At 40.7% G+C, this 20,567-nt stretch overlaps 1 protein-coding gene across 2 annotated transcripts in view; it reads left to right on the top strand.

The window, feature by feature from the left end:
* The window catches only part of slc9a1a (solute carrier family 9 member A1a), a 44,950-nt gene that overhangs the window by 2,754 nt on the left and 21,629 nt on the right, over positions 1-20,567 (top strand). For both annotated transcript variants that reach the window (XM_079640100.1, XM_079640099.1), the window contains exons 2-5: positions 8,214-8,686; positions 10,414-10,664; positions 12,711-12,928; positions 15,418-15,620. In XM_079640100.1, the coding sequence (XP_079496226.1) occupies positions 8,214-8,686; positions 10,414-10,664; positions 12,711-12,928; positions 15,418-15,620 (1,145 nt within the window). The remainder of the gene's footprint in view (positions 1-8,213; positions 8,687-10,413; positions 10,665-12,710; positions 12,929-15,417; positions 15,621-20,567) is intronic.

Raw genomic sequence — 20,567 nt, 5'->3', positions numbered from 1 at the left:
CTCTCATAAAGTGATCCACTGTGTTGAAGGCTTTGTTGAAAGGTTGAGAGGTCTGTTATAATCAGGAATAATCAAAGTTTACAAGCTATTATCTAAATGAACAATTTAATTTCCTGTAATATTCAAAAGGAAACTCATAAACAGATCTTGGTCTGAATGAATAGTACACTGTTTTAGGGTGTGATGCTAATAATTTATGGACTGATCAAATATCCACCAGGCAGGTACCGACTTGAATGTTGACCTTTCAGTTTGGTCAGATCTGATTATATTCACTTGTACCTGTGGGAGTAGGACACACCTTTTTGAATTGTCTCGGGGTGGTTGAAGCTGCTTGGCACCGGTATTTCTTTACTTCCAGCTAAGCTTTTTAACATGTATTATGAGTACAGTTAGGCTCAGCATCCATTTATAATTCAAAACTCTCCAAACAATTTGAAGAGAAGATGTGTGTTACACTATTACATACAGAGCTGCTGTTATCCGATTATAGTTTTTGTGGAAGCGGGAGTTAAACGTCAACCGAAACCTTTATTCCTAGAGTAAAGAAAAGAGAGAGAGCATCGGCTAAACAGAGGCAAAGTCAATGAAAAACAGTATTTAGACCCTTTGTGAGGCTTTGATATGGATTTGTTAAACAAACATTTTGGGAGTGCAAATTATAGAACTGAACTGATTGTTATAATCGCAGGCTTTGTTAATAATTAACAGACCTTTTGTATTCTTATTTCTGGTAGCTACAGCACAAAACAACAATAACCGTGTATCCTATAATCACATTGTTGAAGAGAAAGCTATTCAGTCAAAGTAGAAGTACCTACAGATCTTTGTAGAACAGTCAGATTATGTGTTCTTCTCTGTTTAATCCTTGATCAGGGAATTCCTGGGACAGCGTGGGTTCACTCAGGTCAAAATGTTTAGCAGTGGGCGTATAAGTGCAGATTTTGAAAACATGAACTGAGAAAAAGGTTCTTTGTGAACGTTAAATAAAGCACATATTCAATGGGAACTTAGTCTTTACACTTCCTTAGCGATGTTTAATATGGTTGCGACCTGGTTTCACCCCAATGAGGGAAAACTCACTGCCTGTTGTGTGAACATTCATTGGTTTGTTTTATTTCTTGCACCTAATGAATTGCAAAGATGTAGATCGTGTTTGTCGTTGTAATTACCAGACATGGTTGTGATCCTAATTAAGTGTCAGCGGGTGGAAAAAACAATATAAGACCCATTACAGCATTAATAACACAGTTTCATCAATGCTGCAATTGTTAAACGTGTCTGTTTGCCTAGTAAATGGTTCACCAAGACACATGCACATAGATTGCTTTATCTATAGTGAACAATTGACTCCAACAAGGGTGGGAGACGTATGCAGTAACACTAGGTTCACCAATAAACCACCAGTAAACTGATTCTAGAACAGTGTGTCCTGCTACAATTATCTTTTTTGTTTCAAAATTCAATCAACAGTTTTGTTGATGAAATGTGCATTTAAAGCAGCTCACCAGAATAAACAAAGTATTGACTTAATCCTGAGTCTAGAGTACAGAACATATGATTCTCCTTTTAGAAAATTAAGGTAATACTACATTTGTTGTAGAGTCCAAAGTTACAGGATTCGTTAAACCCATAAAGAGATAAGGGCCATAATATTACCTTATCAATAGAGCGCGTGAAGGAAAGATTAGAGGTGCATCATTGGAAACCACACTGTTGGCAAAGCTTGAGTAAAGGTTTCCCGGGCTTCACATGTTATCTTGAATATGTTTTTTAGATTATGGCTTAGCACAGAAGTTTAATTAATGAAAGAAATGTACATGCTAAGAATCTTACAAATAGATTTCTTTGCCTCACATTTAATGAGATGATTCTATATATCGTCGACGTCCAAGACCTTTAAGTCAATTAAAGCAACAATGAATATTGATTGGTTTGGTTGTCCGCCATTCTGTGCATGCGTCACGGGGCTGCAAGCAGTTATCATCATTTTAGGTGTCCTAGCCGAAGAATATTCTAGCAATTAGTGGTTGCCCATGACGCCATTTTCTGTTTCATGGGTAGATGCCGGATTTGAGGTCTCCATGAAATGAGACAGTCTCAAGACAACTTACAGTATAAAGGTGAAGCGAGTATCTGTACTAATGTTAACTTGTTCTTTTGTTCACTTCTGAAGCCTAAAACTTTCTCTCTATTTGTGCTTTTCCAGAGTATAGTGTGGCTTGTTTCTGTGTTGCTTTTTAATTATACTTAGGATAAAAGGTTCCTATTAATAATGTGAGGAGTAACCTGTGTGAGCCGGTAGTATTGTGCAGATATGGCGACAGGGATCATAATGAAATATACCAGCCACAGGCCATTATTCATTATTTAAACCAACACTGGTCTTTCGCAATCACCTCGAGGAACACAACCATGTGGGTCCAATCATTCAACAATGACTCACAATGACCTTTTTTGTATAAAGAGTCCTGTTGCTCATGCAAACACCACATTGAAATAAATGTGTTTCTGTAAACACAGTATGGTGTGTGGGTGGAAAGCCAGCTAACCACTATAACATCTTGACTTTTTGAAAAAGAATGAAATAAACGTATCACTGATAACTTTTTTTATCAAAGTAACTCTTTAAACGTTTTCTCTCTTTTGTCCTTGCTTGGTCCGGCGTATTTTGGTTGCCAGCCGTGTACAATTAGTAACCTGGCAACAGGCCACAGTTCTTGGCGTTGGGAATGATTGTGTGTAGCAAGTACCAGGCCATGCTGACACTGGGTACACATTCAGAAGTGAAAGAGCTGTTACCCGTTGCTGCTTTTCAATAACGTTGCTGCATAAAGACTCTCAGGGGGGATAAAGATGCAGCGCCTGCCATTATTGACAAGCAGCCAGGATGAACCGCCTGATTTTACATTTCAAGGATCTGCTGGCATTCAAATCCTTTCTTACCATTCTTCTTCTACTCAGTACATCTCCTTCAAACATATGTCTTGACAGCACTGAAGTCGTGTGCTTTCAGTTGTTCTTTGAAGTGTACGGCCCTCCTTCTCACTTATCCTATCCACTCTTATGGCTCTTCACATGATGAGCACTGAAGGCCATTATTGGAGTCATGCTTGAGAGACTTAAGAATGGGTTAACTGTCACCACCTATCCACCAGCTGGTTGGACATTTCAAGGCTCCATCCTCCAAGCTTTTTGTACCGGGCCCTGGATGTGTTGAGATTTCTTACATTTAGAAGAGTGAAATTGCTTTTTGTCTCGATCTCATCCTTGTTGCCCACTATGCACAATCTTCACTTGTCCGTCCTCGTCCTCCATGGATGATAATGGGTCATTTAGAGTCATTCTCTGATCCAGTGTTGAAGCCACTGCTCGAGATTCCAGCAGTAATCCGTTTAATCAATCCAGTCATGACCTGTTACCTCATTCACTCCGACGCAACTCCGGTTCAAGCTCCGTGCTAGAGCTTTTCAGGTTCAGAACCGGTTCTTCGGTTTAGCTCCGGCTCTTTTCACACTGCCCAGAGTCCGACCGGTGCTGCGTCATCGTTTGCGTCATGACTTAACCGTTAACCGTCCGAACCGGCCCTGAAACACCGTTGGTGTGAATGAGGTATGTTTGCTCCTTTACTTCCTCAAGGACTACACTGCCCATCTTTTTATTGAAGGTTGTATTTAAATGGCTTCTTTGCCGAGCTTCTGCTGGGGCGAGCCTGAGACTTCAATACCACATTTGTATTTATTTGAGAAATGTGAGGCATTGCTATGTTATGAAAATTACGACCTCTGATAATATTACATTTGCCACGGTAACCTTGACAGGAAACGGTTTATGTTTGCCTTTAACAGTCTCTCCATATGAATTTCAATTCTCATTTTGAATTGCCTGATTGTACTTTTAATGCCAGATCCCAGTGGCTTCTATTCATGGTTCATGATTCAGAGAGTGAAGGCTCGGAGCCAAAAGTTCGCTGGCTCAGGTCCTATAGTTAATGTCACTGGTCACACGTGACACAAGGGATCATGGGACTCCTTCTCCTCTAATAATACCCCCTGCCACCCTCTGGATCCAGTTATACTTGTTTCTTTTTCTAGAGCCTTGAAGTATGGGTAGGTCTATCGTGAGTCGTATAGAAACATTGTGCATTAATGAACAGAAGTTCTCCCTTTGGCTCCTCAGTGGCTCACTGCAGATCAAGTTTTGGGTGTATGGATTTGTTATACCCTGTCTACAACTCAATGTAGTCCCTGTTGGCATTGTGGAAATTAAGCATGTGTTTATTTGAATTAGTTTCATTACATTCTCTGTGTCTGTCTATTAGGATTAAAACACACCATCAATTATTCTTAGGTAGATTTAATAAGTTACTGTCTTCGTGCAACCCTGCAGCCCGTTGTCATATGCAACACGTTTGCTCAGAGATGTAGAGCACAAGGCCCCTCGGGGTCTGACTCGTAGAGGTAACTGCTCTTTGTTTGCAGATCGTGTTTCTTTGGATCCCATGTCACACTGTTGTATGCGTTGACATCAGCTAATTGGCTACCAGCTGAACAGAACTGACCAAGGTCAACTCATAACAGGCTCACCTTGTTAAAGAGAATGATAAATGGATAGGGTAGCAGACCTCATATACATGCATAAAGTGTTGGCAAACTGATATCATTACATTCTTTGCAATTCTTTACACACATTTGTAATAAAGCAAGGTGATAAACTGATATTGGTTCTTAGTTAATGGCACCATTGTGTAAAAAAAATACTTCCATGGATATCATTTCCATTTTGAAGGCCTGTCATTGTTATCTTTTATGTTCAGCCAATTAGCTTGCTGGAGCTGTGCAGGCCCACCTGTGTGATCCGGTGTCCCCCACGCCGAACAGGGATCTCTGCAGTGTTGATGTCTCAAACACTTAGATGCAGCTTCTTAATTATGTAAGAGTGTCTATAGGGGGTTAAGATTTTGTGAACATAAAAGTTAGCTTTCATAATAGCAGCTTTCTAAATAACATAGGGCTTTGGATAGTGTCCAAATGAGCTATTGAATTTATATCCTGCTACAAAAGCATTTAAGGACAGTCACAATAAAAGTCTGGTTCCTGTGTTTGAAGCAGCCATCACAGAATATCTTTGTTAAACCACCTTCCTGCGAAGCCTCTGTAGAGTAGTGGGTGGTTGCCCTCTTTAGACCATTGAAAAGAAAGACCTCTTTACTATCCTTCCTCAAAGCACCAGGGCTCCAGCGGCATGCAGCTGCATAATCCACAGACATGCACTTGTTAGGTTTGTGTGCTGAAACACTACTACTGTTGTCCTCAAGCTGAGTAACAACACACATCCCCCTACTCTGAATGTCTTCTATTCCCACGATGCTTAAGTTTCACATGCTACAATGAGAAAACCCTGCTACGTTGAAATGATCAAATACAGGTTAAATATAATTCCAGTATGTCTTGATAATTAATGACCTGTTTACTTTGATTGGTAATTTACTGGCAGCATTTGTGCAAGGCCTGAACATGACATAGCAAAGTGCTCAATGTGCTCATTAGTGAATATTAATTAGCTGAGCACCACCCTCATTGTGCAAACGTAATCAGACTGGAGCAGGCCTGAGTCGTGCCCCCCCCCCCCCCCCCCCCCCCGTGGCTCCTGTGCCATATGGTGCTGCTGCTGTCACTGCACCATCCACTCTTGTCCTGAGGAGCTTCAGCTTTGTAGCTGTGCTGCTTATTGATATGTTACCTTGTGCTACTGTGTGCTTTTAGCTTGTAACAGCTTCAAGGGTTAAAAACTGTGTTCGCCATTTACATCTAAAATGATAGGGGTGGGTGGAACACATATTTACATGTAGTGGCTGGCTGTTGCTTCGGGTGGATGTGAAGAATAACTTGTTGGCATGCATCAAATCAACATGATAACCCCTCTGTTTCCATCGCTAATATAATTACACCCACACTGTAACACACAGGTCTTGTTGTGTCAGTCACAAGTTCATTAAATCCTTTTTGAATATAATGCAAAGCAGGGGCCATTTCTCACATGAGCTATGTTTCCCTTACTATGAAATCGGAAAAAAGGGTCAACTTCACAGTGCTGTTGACGTGGCAGAATTATTTAAAGTGCTGACAGTGTTCTTTTTTGTATCTATTGAATAGTATGCAATCTACTATGAGTCACTCTCTACCCCTATGACCTTGTTTAGCCTGTGTGAGCATGTAGCACATTTTGGGTCATATTTCTCTGTTTGTTTGTGTGTCAGTGTTCACGCAGCATGCAGTCAGCTGCGACAGTACCGGATGTCAGTGGGTTGCTGTAGTGTACCGTAAATCAAGCCGGAATGACTTCTCACTATGGGACACATGCTGCTCTCTCTTTGAAGTCTTCATCTTCTTTTGTTGGCTATTTATGCACAGGCTGCAGTTCCCGTCACCTCATATAGCATGTCTGTGTTTTATATTTGTTTTAAACTTTGTTTATTGGGTTTTTTCAACAGCATACAGTTATTCTCTCAGAGCATGTATCGAAAGTAGGTAAAGAAATCTTCACTTTATAGAAAAATAGGTAGAGTAACAATGTAAATACTGCTTAAAGGTGGGGTAATTCACTTCAGAAACACTTATATTCCATGGAGTGCTCTTAACATCCCGATAGCAATGAATACATTAAATGCTTTGACAATAAACACATAAAACATTTCATCTGTGGAAGCCGTGGCGCTGTAAAAAGCACGACCAATCATCTGAGCCGGCCCGGCTAAAATAACTGGATGGCCTACCTGCCTGTCAGCCTTCCATCTTTGCACAAACTTATCTCGTGCCCTCATTGGTCATGTGCGCGTTCGTGTGTGTTGGAGGCGGGGCTCTGTGAGGAAGTCTGAAGGGAGGGGCAGATTTTTTCCGGTTGTGTAATTTCAAATTCTAGCGCACTCGAGCTGGTTTCTCCATTCTTACCTACCCTATCTTTAACACCAGGGCAAACACAATTCCACACAGACATACAAAAACAGACAAACCAAAAATAAACAAATAATCAGTCAGCTAAAACTAAAATGTCAATAATAAACAATACATGTCAGTACGGCAGCACCTCCTCCCCGCGACAACCCGTCCAGTGTTGGGACCCCTCCAAAATGCTGTGTTTTATATTTTCATGTGAAACTTCATAGCAGCCCAGGAGTGAGGGTGTTTATGTTCCCATGTTAACTTGTCAGACATTAAGGGGGGCCTTTTAAAGTGTAGTAACCTTTGTCATTTGTCCGGCAGTAAGTGCTTGTAAATCATAACATTAACAATTTGTCAGGAATCCATACAGATATGTTTGTGCTGTAACTTGTGAGCCAAGCAGCCTCAAGCAATAGCAGATCATTTCACAAGGTTATTTCTATTATGTGGGTCTCAGAGGACAAATAGAAGCTGTAAGGTTCTCTTTTCACATACAGCTTGTCCTAAATATGTAGGATCATGGCAGCCTAGACTTGCTGAACAGGTCATGTGAGATCTGTATATGATAAATATTTAGCATATTATTTCCATTTTTTCCTTCAAGAATTCACAAGGCCATTGTTTTAGCTTTGTCACACCAGTAACTAATCAGCATACAGTGCATTTGTTTCTTTCCACTACCTACATCTATAACAATGAACCACTGTTATTATGTAAATCACTGCTTAGAATATCAGTTCTTTAAAAGCTCTCTTTTTTCAGGTTGTAGTCAAATTTAACAAAAAACATCACGCAAGCTCTGACATGTCTGCACAGCCTAAACAGACATCTGAAGTATTTCCTTCTGCATTTCCGACAAACGATAGCAATGGAGAATACTAATTTCCTGCTGTATTATCATTGATTTGCTTACATGTCACATACACTAGCTACTCTTTTCACCCAAGAGCTCTGCAGAAGTTAGAATTTGTAACGAGGGTGGTGCTAGTACTCACAGAAGTGTGGTATGTCACAGCTCATTGCTCTTCTAATGTTGTCGTTGGCCAGAACTCAGTTTACTTTTGCCTTTCATTTAGTCAGAAAACCAATAGGTACAATTCCAGTTAATCGCAACATCACTCAGACGGAAACAAACAAACTTCCACTTCCAAATTCTCTTGAGGCCTAAAGCAAGGGATCCGGCAGTTGATTTCCAGGTAATTCCCTTCTTCCTGTTCTACATCTCCAAACATGCCACTAAATTGTATCTGTTTGTCTCATCCATTTTCCCAGGGTTCCACATGATACCTCGTGTGTCCAGCATTGTGCCAGAGAGCTGCCTGTTGATCACCGTGGGTCTGCTTGTGGGGGGGCTCATCAAACTAGCTGGAGAAGACGTCCCCCCAGTGCTGGACTCCCGTTTGTTCTTCCTCTGCCTGCTGCCGCCCATCATCCTCGATGCCGGCTACTTCCTGCCCATCCGGCCCTTCATGGAGAACCTGGGCACCATCCTGATGTTTGCGGTGGTGGGGACCCTGTGGAACGCCTTCTTCATCGGGGGTCTGCTGTACGCCGTGTGTCAGATCCAGCCGGCCAATCCCTCCATCCTTCACAAGATCGAGCTGCTGCCCTGCCTGCTGTTCGGCTCCATCATCTCCGCTGTGGACCCTGTGGCCGTGCTGGCTGTGTTTGAGGAGATCCACATCAATGAACTGTTGCACATCCTGGTGTTTGGAGAATCTCTGCTTAACGATGCTGTCACTGTGGTGAGTGACCGCCACAGGGGATATGTGGCTGGTAGCAGACTTTAGAGCGTTTTTTCTTATCAGACAATTTTGTTTTGTTAGTTCTCCAATTTGATTTTGATTTGATTTATTTCGAATGTGTAAAACAATAATACAAACATTTAACATGAGAATTATTATACAATACAAAATTCAAATATAAAAAAATATTACTGATTCTAAATTCTGTGTAAACAAATAATCTACTTAATTACACATCCGGAAAGGGGTGGGAAGAAGTTTACACTTATTTAATCCCACCCCTTCTCCCAAAAACTAAATTATTAACATATATATTATTTTTTTCTTAAAGAAATACATTTGTTATAGGAAAAACATAAAATAAATAAATAAACAAACAAGCAGATAAATAAACAAACAAATACATAACCGAGGTAAATGATATTTAAGAAAAAATAAAATAACAAACCAGATAAATAATTAAACTGCAAACACCCAGTTATGATCCCTGAGAGGCTCCTGAATTAATAGCACAGCGCTAACTGCGTGTCAGTTATTACTCAGCTCTCAAGATTCAGATTCAACATTCAAGGGTTTATTGTTATGTGCACATTAGCTACAGTGTAGATAGGGCAATGAAAACCTTCAGTCTCAGGCTCCTCCAACAGTGCAACATGAATATATAGGACATCAAATAGTGCAAGAGAAACGTCAAGATATTCTCCCTCTGAAACACATAAGATATTTGTAACCCTTTTCCCAAAGAGGGCTCCTCATTGACACAAATTTAAAATAGTGCTGGACATACGTCTTTCGTTTGTGTGTTGTGATCAGATTTAGTTCCATATTAAAAGTTAATTTAGTTCTTATAACCTTGGACTAAAGCTGTCAACACACAGCTTCTGACTGACTAGTCTGTCACCACTGAATTGTCCTCAGCTCACAGCACAGCAGCCTGTTCACAAACGGCTCCACTACAGTATAACGTTACCAACAGCGCTAGCATCATAGCTTTGCAAGGCACTGACTTAAGTTTCCACAACCTTTGTTTCTGACCTGAACTATCACAACACTTATGTAAATGAATACTTCGCCAAGTATTTCCATAACCCTGCTCATTCACCGTGGGCCTCTGTCTCTCGGTCATATTCAACTACGAGTTTGGCTTCCATGCACGCTTTAACAAGCTGGACGGCAACTGTGCCATCATTGGCTTAGGCATGGAGTCGAGGACCCACAGAAAGCGCGAGCAGAGCTTATCAGCCTTAAAGCGTTTAGCATTCATCTGCATGATCATCCTGCCTGGCATCACATTATGCCTGTCATACATATATTCCCATAGTGAGACACTTAGCTAAATGGTTTATACATAAAGTGTCATAACGGTTCCATCTTATCCATTCGGTAAAAGCAATATTTTCCTAATTACTTGCAGAACGTTTAAAGGATGTGCGCAGCCTTTTAAATATACAACAAAACATGTTAAGTAAGTGTGACAACCTTAAATGTTTTAAAACGTATCCATACCTATAACCAATCTTTCATTTTGTACACGTTGTGGATTTGAGTTTGCTTTGACATTCACCCGGTTTTCACATTTCCATCATGACGTCCTTAATCTTTCTTCCTCTTTTGATCACAGTCAGAGAATCAATACAGGTGCATTAAACAACCTAGATTTCTTTTTAAACTGTCACCCCCCTGTTGCTTTTTTCTAATAACTATTCACACTCCTCATCCTCTCCTAGGTGTTATACCACCTGTTTGAGGAGTACACAGGTGCCGGCACAGTCACGGTGCTGGACTGTTTCCTGGGAATCATCTCCTTCCTGGTGGTTTCAATCGGAGGCGTTCTAGTTGGAGTCATCTACGGGCTCCTGGCCGCCTTTACCTCCCGCTTCACCTCCCATGTGCGGGTCATAGAGCCACTCTTTATCTTTGTGTACGCCTACATGGCCTACCTGTCAGCTGAGGTGTTCCATCTCTCTGGCATCATGGCGTAAGTGTTTTATTTTTGTATTACTCAAATGTTCCTTTGCAACCACTTTATCTATTCCAAAGTAATGTGCAACTTAGGATAATCACCAACAATAACACAGACATTTTTAGAGTAAATGAATGAGTTTCATCTCATTCATCATAAGTTAACCACAGTTGACTGTTTTTAATAGTTTTTGACACCAGCAGCATTTATCTAAGCAACTATTGGAAGGATTGCAGCTACATGTTGTTCATGTATGGCACAAATCAGAATACATTTGTCGTGTATGCATTCAGAAGACGTCTTTTAAAGCCTTTTCTGAGACCATGCATTGTCAGCATTGTTTGTCCTAGAATCGTTAAGACTTGTAGTTTTCTGCTTTAGATCCGCACTTACACATGTCCAGCGTATCATGTGCGCTCTCGGGAATACTCCAGCTGTTTCAGTGACATCCCTCTTGGATCACATGTTTTTAGTATGTTGATATTTCCTCAGTGATTAAATGTCCCGGTCAATATCAGCCTTCCGAGTGCAAGAACAATCTATTTCAGTCATTGCCCTTTAACAGTAACTCAGCTTTACACCGTGGCATATTACACTCTGTATCCCCAGTGGTTTCATAAATTGAACTGATCCAACGTCACTTTAATCAAACCTTGATTTATAGGCATCCCAATATTCTCTGACATGCTGTTTCTCATCGGCTCCTGCAGTTTCAATCCTTCGTCAGTTTAAGGTGCTAGGAGTTATTGATGTTGCACACAGGGAGTGATGATATACAGAGTCCCCTCTCTGACTCAGGGCCGAATAATTTGTATTTTCAAGGACAATCTTTTCCAAAGCCTGGGGCTCTTTTCTATCAAAACTACATTTTGTTGTGGTGTTTACAAAGTAGAAGTGAAACTCCTTGCTGGTTTGAATTCCTTTCATCGTTCCCTTAAAGCAGGGGTGTCAAACTCAATTTCATCGCGGGCCACATTCGCATTATGGTTGCACTCAAAGGGCCATTTGTAACTTTAAGACTATACAAAAAGATACATATATAACTATATAATTGTGAAGCTGACCACCAGGATCTCACACACACTACCCGCCAACACAGACAGGGAAACAGAGCCTAAATACCTACACACTAATCAGCACAACAAGACACAGGTGAGAGGGGAGCAATTAGACACAGGTGAGGGGGGAGGAGACAAAATACAGGGCACCAGGTGCACACAATCAGCTACAACATACATGGGTAACAGGGAAGTTGTTGTCAATATACCCCACACAGTACAATGATTATATCCACATGTCCACGTAAGCTCTTGTAACGGTGTCTCGTCGTTACAATAATTTATATAAAATAATGTATTATAATACATTATTGCCTCTGCATTGGATTATTATCGGATAGGGTAATAACTTAAAAATGAACTACGTCTGAAAGCAGAAGTCTAGGGCAAATAATTGCAAGTCTCTTCAGTGCGTGTGTCACAAAACTAAATGCATTGTGGGACATGTAGTTTATGGGCAACGTGCTTTTGTAAAGCGGCATGTAACCGTATAATTAACATATTGTATTCTTTGCAAGCTCTTGCGGATCACATAAAATGAAGTTGCGGGCCGGATTTGGCCCACGGGTCTTGAGTTTGACACCCCTGCCTTACAGCTTTGAAAACCAAACCAATATTGACATGGAGTAGGAATGAGGTGACCGCTGAGCAGCTGCTGGACATGAATAGCGTTCATTTCGGGCCTCCACATTTTTGACATAGACACATTGCCTGTCCAGAATGGAATAGAGAAGTGGTCCCTAGACAAGGAGGAAGACATTTTTGTTTACGTCACATATTTACAAAATCAGTGTAAAAAAAGTCACTGTTGATGATATCTTAAGTAAAACCACCACTTCCTCCTTTGACATTTAAATATGAATCCTACTTCATCTTAACGTTTTAACAGTGTTTCATTTTAGTTGACAGACATCCAAGCATTAGCACATTTGGAAACATTGTTATCCAAATAGATGTTTGTTGATATTTCCCAGAAGTCAATGTTTGAATCTTCTCCTTTCAGGTTAATAGCATGTGGAGCGACGATGCGACCCTATGTGGAAGCCAACATTTCCCACAAATCCCACACCACCGTCAAGTACTTCCTGAAAATGTGGAGCAGCGTCAGCGAGACTCTTATCTTCATCTTCCTGGGAGTGGCCACGGTGGACGGACCTCACCACTGGAACTGGACCTTCGTCACCGTCACCGTCCTTCTGTGTCTGGTGTCTCGCGTCATGGGTCAGCTCTAGTGATTCTCACAACTTCCTCTAATGAAAGTAGTGTTTCCATGCTGGGGTGTGGAGTGTATGGAGGGAAAACGCTTAACCTGCATAGGAAAAAGTGTTTTTAATCTGACATATTTTTCGGGGTTAACTCATAAAACATATTTTTGATGTGGTTTGCTTTCACTGATAGATTTAAACAGCTGTCACTTCAGATTTCAGCTTAAAGTGCCTTTGATTTGTCATTGACAGAGCTTATATGCAAATCAAAAAGCAATTCTCAAAAGACATAAATGCATCTTTTTGAAGTAAGGTCTAATTTACCCAAAAAAGGAAATCAATGCGAGTAAAAGGAACTTCTAAAAGAGGGAAGTGGAAACACTGACAGGAGTTGATGTGGCCTCTATGTTTCATCACACAGCTGTCAGTGTGTGTAAGGGAAGCGCCAACGAGGATTTCCATGTTGACTTCACACAGCGTCACAATCCTTCTGCTGGTGATTTGTTACACTACACAGCGTTGCCCCTAGGTTTACTGCTTTGGGGGGTGGGGTGCTGTCTGGAGAGACAGAGAGTGATAGTGGGGAAAATGACGATGTACCTTCAGTCCTGCAATACTGACGGGCAAAATCACAAAAAGAATAGCTGATAGCGAGTAAACATTTTTACAGTCATACTGGGCTTGGGCTACTTTCTTTTTCCTGGCCCAAGTCAGACCTAGTTCATTTATCTTCTCTTCTTTCATTATCATCATATCTGCCTCTAAGCTGGACACCATACATATGTCATTGGGTTTCAATTATACATTATTAATAAGAAAAATATTCATTACATTCTCGTATGTCAAGAGTTTATTAACCCCTTATGAGCTTCATTAACCACAACCTCTCTGAAGACTAGGGCTGCTCGATTATGGCAAAAATCATAATCACGATTATTTTTGGTCAATAATTGATATCACGATTATTAAAAACGATTATCCATTTACTTTGAAAGCATCCATTTATTGAAAAAAGAATTTGAACAGTATGTTTTTAACAGTTGATTACTCTCTATACTTTAAGTATAATTCAACTGAAAACACAATAAAAAAATAAAAAATAATATTAAAAAAATAAAATAATAATAATGGTTTTATTTAGATTACGTTGTTTTCGTAATCGTTGCAAGCCAAAATCGTAATCGAGATTAAAATAGGATTAATTGCACAGCCCTACTGAAGACAATATCATTTTACACTAGATCTGGTCATTGTAAAATGTGACTCGTTTTATGCAAGGATCTTTTTGCTGATTTTGCTTTTAAATGCATATGATATGTTTTTTCTTGGTAGCTCAGCCAGGAGGGCTTTGTAGAATTACACAGTTTCTTTTTGTCTTGTCGGTGCAGGTTAAGCGGCTGCAAAAGCCGTGCAATAATTTTGTGAATTTGCCCCTTCATTTATTTTGTAGAGAGCTGATGATGCTTTGAGCAACATTTCCAAAGACAAATATGCCGTCTGTGACTGTGGATTGTTGCAATCAATTATCATGCACATCTTACTCACATCACATGAACACATCACATGAACAGTGTCTTGTGTTAGAAAGTAAAAAATATGCAGGTTTTGGTTTGTTTACTATAAATCACTTCTGCAGCACTTCTTTTAAAACTATTCTTAAAGGTCCCCTGTTATACTGTTTCATCAATATATTATAGGTCTCAGATATATACAAAACATGTCTCTGAAGTGTTTGGCTCCAAATACCAAACAGATCATTGAAGCATCCCATAATCCCCTCTGTTTCAGCTCTGTTTCCAAAGTGCTGATTCTCTGTCTGTTAGTTTAGATGAAAAATAAGGAGCCCCTCCCCAGGCCCCTCTGAGAGATATTTGGTTACAAAGAACACAATGGTGCTCTAGGAGGAGATTCAGGTGATAAGGTGTGTGGGGGGGGGGGGAGGTTACACAAGCCAAAAAACAGGATCAGGACAGAAAGAGAGAGAATCTTTTTTTCTGAAACTTTCAGAATCTCTTTGCACATAGGGGAGGGGTCACATGTTTATGTAGAAAAGACATGGAAAAGTCCATGTTGCATGATGGGTCCCCTTTCAGTGTTTTTTCAAATCCTCCTGGCAGCAATTGGTTTCCATGTACTTCAATTTGATATTACATTTAAATTGTATACTTTGGTGGAGATGGCACTCAATTAAAAAGAATGTCTGCAAGTAGAGATAGGTTTAAATGGGCAGCAAAGCATGACCACACATGACTTATGGGGCAAAAGCAGATATGACTTTAATGGATTTGCTATGTCAAGAAAGGCTCAACATTTTTTTTTAAGCACGTTTTTTTTGGTTGTAATTATAACGAAAACCTGCTGTGGGAATCATGAGGGAAAGCTTTAATGTGGTAGTTTTTAGCAAGCACTTCTGGAGAGAAATTCTTTTGATCTCTGCAGGTACCATACACTCACCCAGTAAGTCCCTAACCCAATCTCACTTTCTCATTTCACTGTCCTTCCCAGGTGTGGTTGGTCTGACCTATGTGATCAACAAGTTCCGCATTGTCAAGCTGACGACCAAGGACCAGTTCATCATCGCCTACGGTGGCCTGCGAGGAGCCATCGCCTTCTCCCTCGGCTTCCTGCTGAAAAAGGATCTCTTCCCCATGAGGGAGATGTTCCTCACAGCCATCATCACCGTTGTCTTCTTCACCGTCTTTGTTCAGGTATGAATATGCAGTTTATGTAGTCCGATTTAAACAAACATTAGAAGGAAAAAACGTTGTGTATTTCTTTGTCTGTCAGTGTAATTACGCACCAATTTGAATGAAACTTGGTTGAAGGATTAAGCATGGTTCAAGTTAGCACCCATGAGGTTTTAGAGCAGTTCCGAATGACTGGGCTGATAGATACACAAATTATCTTTTACTTTCGTCAACATTGCATATTGTTTCTTTCACGCGGTGTCTGGTTAAATCCATGTAAACGCCCTCTCAAGTTGAAATGTGTTTTCTTAAACATCTTTCTCGTTTCTGTTGTTTCCACATTACGACTTAAAGCTCATGAACACAGTCCGACTTCCTAACACTGAATATAGGGACATCAGGAGCACCTGCATCCACCATTGGCCTTAGTAAGAGTCTGTCCAAGTGCAACTAGAGTTATGCAATGTTATTATGAACACATTCAATGCACCATGCAAAGAGATACCCCACGCTTCAAAATGTATCTAACCCTGACATTTTTCTTTTACTCTTGGTCGTATGGTGCGCTATTCCAAGTAATAGACGGTCATTTATTCACATGTTTTGTTTGTTACCCACTTATTTTCAATTGTCATCACCGACTATATTGCTTTGCAAAAAAGTTCCTTTTAGGTGTAGTTTATTTGCCTAGTAGGTCTAGTTTGAATTTCCACTCGCATCACTGGAAAAAAACAATCTATCTCAGAACAAATATTTTATTTGCAACCCTTTATTCCAGGTCTGTGAATCTCCCTAATTGTAATGGTCATGCTGAGGATGAGACATCAAAGGAACGCTCGTGTATTTTCAGGAAGACGTTAATTTGCTACCCTAAATAGAACAAAACATATTAATTTCACACAGCAAGTCGATAGGCTTTCTTGGTCTATTTCTTCTTAAAAAAACAGTTTCAGCTGGTTTAGGAAAATATAATTTCAGCTTCTACTTAAAGTATGCTGATAGCCAAACAGGCAGGTGAACAAACAAATGAATCAAATGTAATTCAGGTGCATAAGGAATACAAAATATGATTTTATGTAGACGTTTCTCCTGTATCTCACAGAATGAACATCAACATTATGTACAAAAACAGTACATGATGGCAAGATAAAGACAAACAGGCAGTAGTTCCATACATACTATGTATATTTAGCACCATGAACTGCATCAGCACGGTCCTGTCAGCTGAACCATCTTTTAGTGAAACTGTAGGAAGATACTCGGATGTCAAGTCGAACCAGAATGGAAGCAGACAAAATAAACCCTGAAGACATGTTCACTCTCCTCAGGCAGGATCAGCAAAATGTTTTAATCATACTGTCTGATGCTGAGACCAGGGGAGGGGAGGTGGAGGTCCCTCTCACCTGCAATGTGAAGTTATTTCAAGGTCAACTATTATGCAAAATATAAAACCTGTCTGAAAATGAGCTGATCAGATTTTGACCACTTTATGATGTCATAACGATTTTTTGGCTTGTTTAACCATTAGCCAATCACCAACCAAGGTAACCCCCCCCCCCCCACACCTTATCACCTGAATCTCCTCCTAGAGCACCACTAGCCGCTTTCACACCAAGTACTGTGCCGTACTTACTTCCCAGTACTTAGTCCCGCCGAGCTCTTTAGTCCCAAAACTGTCCTAGTAAATCGCGTTCACACCGGAATAAGTCCCTGATGGAGGATTACGCAAATTAAGCTGCTGACGTCACTCCTTCTTCTGCTGCTTTGGGTTTTAATGGCAGGCCGCAAACAACTTCATGGCGTATACTGCCACCCGTATTCCTGGAGTCCCCCCAGAGTTGGGGACTGGCTTCAGTAGAAGCTGCTGATTAGCGTCTTCCGAGTAAATCGCCAGAAGCGCCGACACCCCCTCATCACTCCACCGCTCCCATGTTTTTTTGTGTTGCCAAAAGTTATAGTCTCTCTCTGTTGGTGCGCTGGGCTAATGCTAATAATGCTAATGCGAGCAAATACAGTGGGGCAAAAAAGTATTTAGTCAGCCACCAATTGTGCAAGTTCTCCCACTTAAAAAGATGAGAGAGGCCTGTAATGTTCATCCTAGGTATACCTCAACTATGAGAGACAGAATGGGGGGAAAGAATCCAGGAAATCACATTGTAGGATTTTTAATGAATTCATTGGTAAATTCCTCGGTAAAATAAGTATTTGGTCACCTATAAACAAACAAACAAGATTTCTGGCTCTCACAGACCTGTAACTTCTTCTTTAAGAGCCTCCTCTGTCCTCCACTTGTTAACTGTATTAATGGCACCTGTTTGAACTCGTTATCAGTATAAAAGACACCTGTCCACAACCTCAAACAGTCACACTCCAAACTCCACTATGGCCAAGACCAAAGAGCTGTCAAAGGACACCAGAAACACAATTGTAGACCTGCACCAGGCTGGGAAGACTGAATCTGCAATAGGTAAGCAGCTTGGTGTGAAGAAATCAACTGTGGGAGCAATTATTAGAAAATGGAAGACATACAAGACCACTGATAATCTCCCTCGATCTGGGGCTCCACGCTAGATCTCACCCCGTGGGGTCAAAATGATCACAAGAACGGTGAGCAAAAATCCCAGAACCACACGGGGGGACCTAGTCAATGACCTGCAGAGAGCTGGGACCAAAGTAACAAAGGCTACCATCAGTAACACACTACGCCGCCAGGGACTCAAACCCTGCAGTGCCAGACGTGTCCCCCTGCTTAAGCCAGTACATGTCCAGGCCCGTCTGAAGTTTGCTAGAGAGCATTTAGATGATCCAGAAGAGGATTGGGAGAACGTCGTATGGTCAGATCAAACCAAAATAGAACTTTTTTGGTAAAAACTCAACTGGACGTGTTTGGAGGAGAAAGAATGCTGAGTTGCATCCAAAGAACACCATACCTACTGTGAAACATGGGGGTGGAAACATCATGCTTTGGGGCTGTTTTTCTGCAAAGGGACCAGGACGACTGATCCGTGCAAAGGAAAGAATGAATGGGGCCATGTATCGTGAGATTTTGATTGACAACCTCCTTCCATCAGCAAGGGCATTGAAGATGAAACGTGGCTGGGTCTTTCAGCATGACAATGATCCCAAACACACCGCCCGAGCAACGAAGGAGTGGCTTCGTAAGAAGCATTTCAAGGTCCTGGAGTGGCCTAGCCAGTCTCCAGATCTCAACCCCATAGAAAATCTTTGGAGGGAGTTGAAAGTCCGTGTTGCCCAGCGACAGCCCCAAAACATCACTGCTCTAGAGGAGGTCTGCATGGAGGAATGGGCCAAAATACCAGCAACAGTGTGTGAAAACCTTGTGAAGACTTACAGAAAACGTTTGACCTCTGTCATAGCCAACAAAGGGTATATAGCAAAGTAATGAGATTAACTTTTGTTATTGACCAAATACTTATTTTCCACCATAATTTGCAAAACAAATTTCTTTAAAAATCAGACAATGTGATTTCCCCCCCCTCATTTAGTCTCTCATAGTTGAGGTATACCGCGGATGAAAATGACAGGCCTCTCATCTTGTTAAGTGGGATAACTTGCACAATTGGTGGCAGACTAATTACTTTTTTGCCCCACTGTAGAATGGCGTCTTCTCAAAACTTTTCAGAGTTTTACGGGGTGTGGTTTGCAATCCGCCCAGCCAATCAGAAATTGGAACCTTTTCCTCCCCAGGAAAGTACCACCTCTCTAGCAGGGACTAAAAAGGGGTGAAAAGGTTCCCATGAACTAGGTTCTAGTTCCAGATATTTTTGGTTTGAAAGCAAAATCCCAGGAACTATTCCCGGGAAAAGTACTCCTAAAGCGCCTATTGTGTTTTTTTAAACCAAATATCTCGCAGAGGGGCGTGGGGAGGGGCTCCTTATTTTCATCTAAAGTAACAGACAGAGAATCAGCATTTTTCGAACAGGGCTGAAACAGAGGGGATTATGGGATGCTACAATGATCTGTTTGGTATTTGGAGCCAAACACTAAAGAGACATGTTTTTGTATATACCTTTTTAAGGTTAGACTCCGAGACTGAGAGTGGGATTGAGTGTGCACGGTTAACGGTTAGAATAGTAACTAATTGCCTTTGGGCTGATTGGCCAAATGGTGTTATTAGTTGTCACTGGTCAATAAACTATAGTTAGCATGATTACACAAATGATCAGAGTAATCTTAAATTGGTTAGGACATTTATAACATAACGTAGATTATATTTCCCCCACCGTAAACTGTGGTACGCACTATGGACGGATTACTCTTTGGGTTATTAAAAATAGTTCTCTTTAATGCCACTGCATGATTCAAAACTCTATTCTGACATTAGTTAAATACCACTGATTGGCCTGAAGCAGCACTTAGAACATTCGAGAAATGGGATAAACTTGACATATTAACATTCTCCATGTTTAAAGAGAAGGAATAAATGTCATGGGTTATCCTTATTTCATGTTTTGTGTGGCTACATTGAAATGTGGGGAGGTGGTAAAAGGTTTTCTTCTACATGCCTGGTAGCAGGACTGGCTATTATTAAAGAGCAAGAGGAATATTCTGTCTTCCACTTTATGCTGTTAGAGTTAACCTGAGGGCTGGCTTAATCTCTTTAAGAAACCACATGATTTGCTCAAGCTTTTAGGTGCTGTCAGGCATGAATACACACACTCTGTGCTTTACAGACATTTAAACAGTAACAACCACACTTGTTGGTCCATTCAATCACTGAAAAAACCCTGTCCAGGGAACCATGGAAACACTATATCATATGGTTTTGTCGATAATACAAATAATTTCACTGGTTTTATCTTTCTAGGATGTGGTTTAGCAGATTTGTGTAAGATTTAGATATTTGAAGGTGATATCTGTGACTTTGTAAGAGACTTACAGCAACATCAACAGGGTTGTGAAAAGTCGTTTTAAGATCTGCCGTTTGTTAATACGCAATTGCAAGAT

Source organism: Notothenia rossii (assembly GCF_949606895.1).
Source record: "Notothenia rossii genome assembly, chromosome: 7".
NCBI lineage: Eukaryota > Metazoa > Chordata > Actinopteri > Perciformes > Nototheniidae > Notothenia > Notothenia rossii.
The sequence above is the reverse complement of the archived record's forward strand: the minus strand, read 5'-3'. Positions and strand labels throughout refer to the sequence as shown.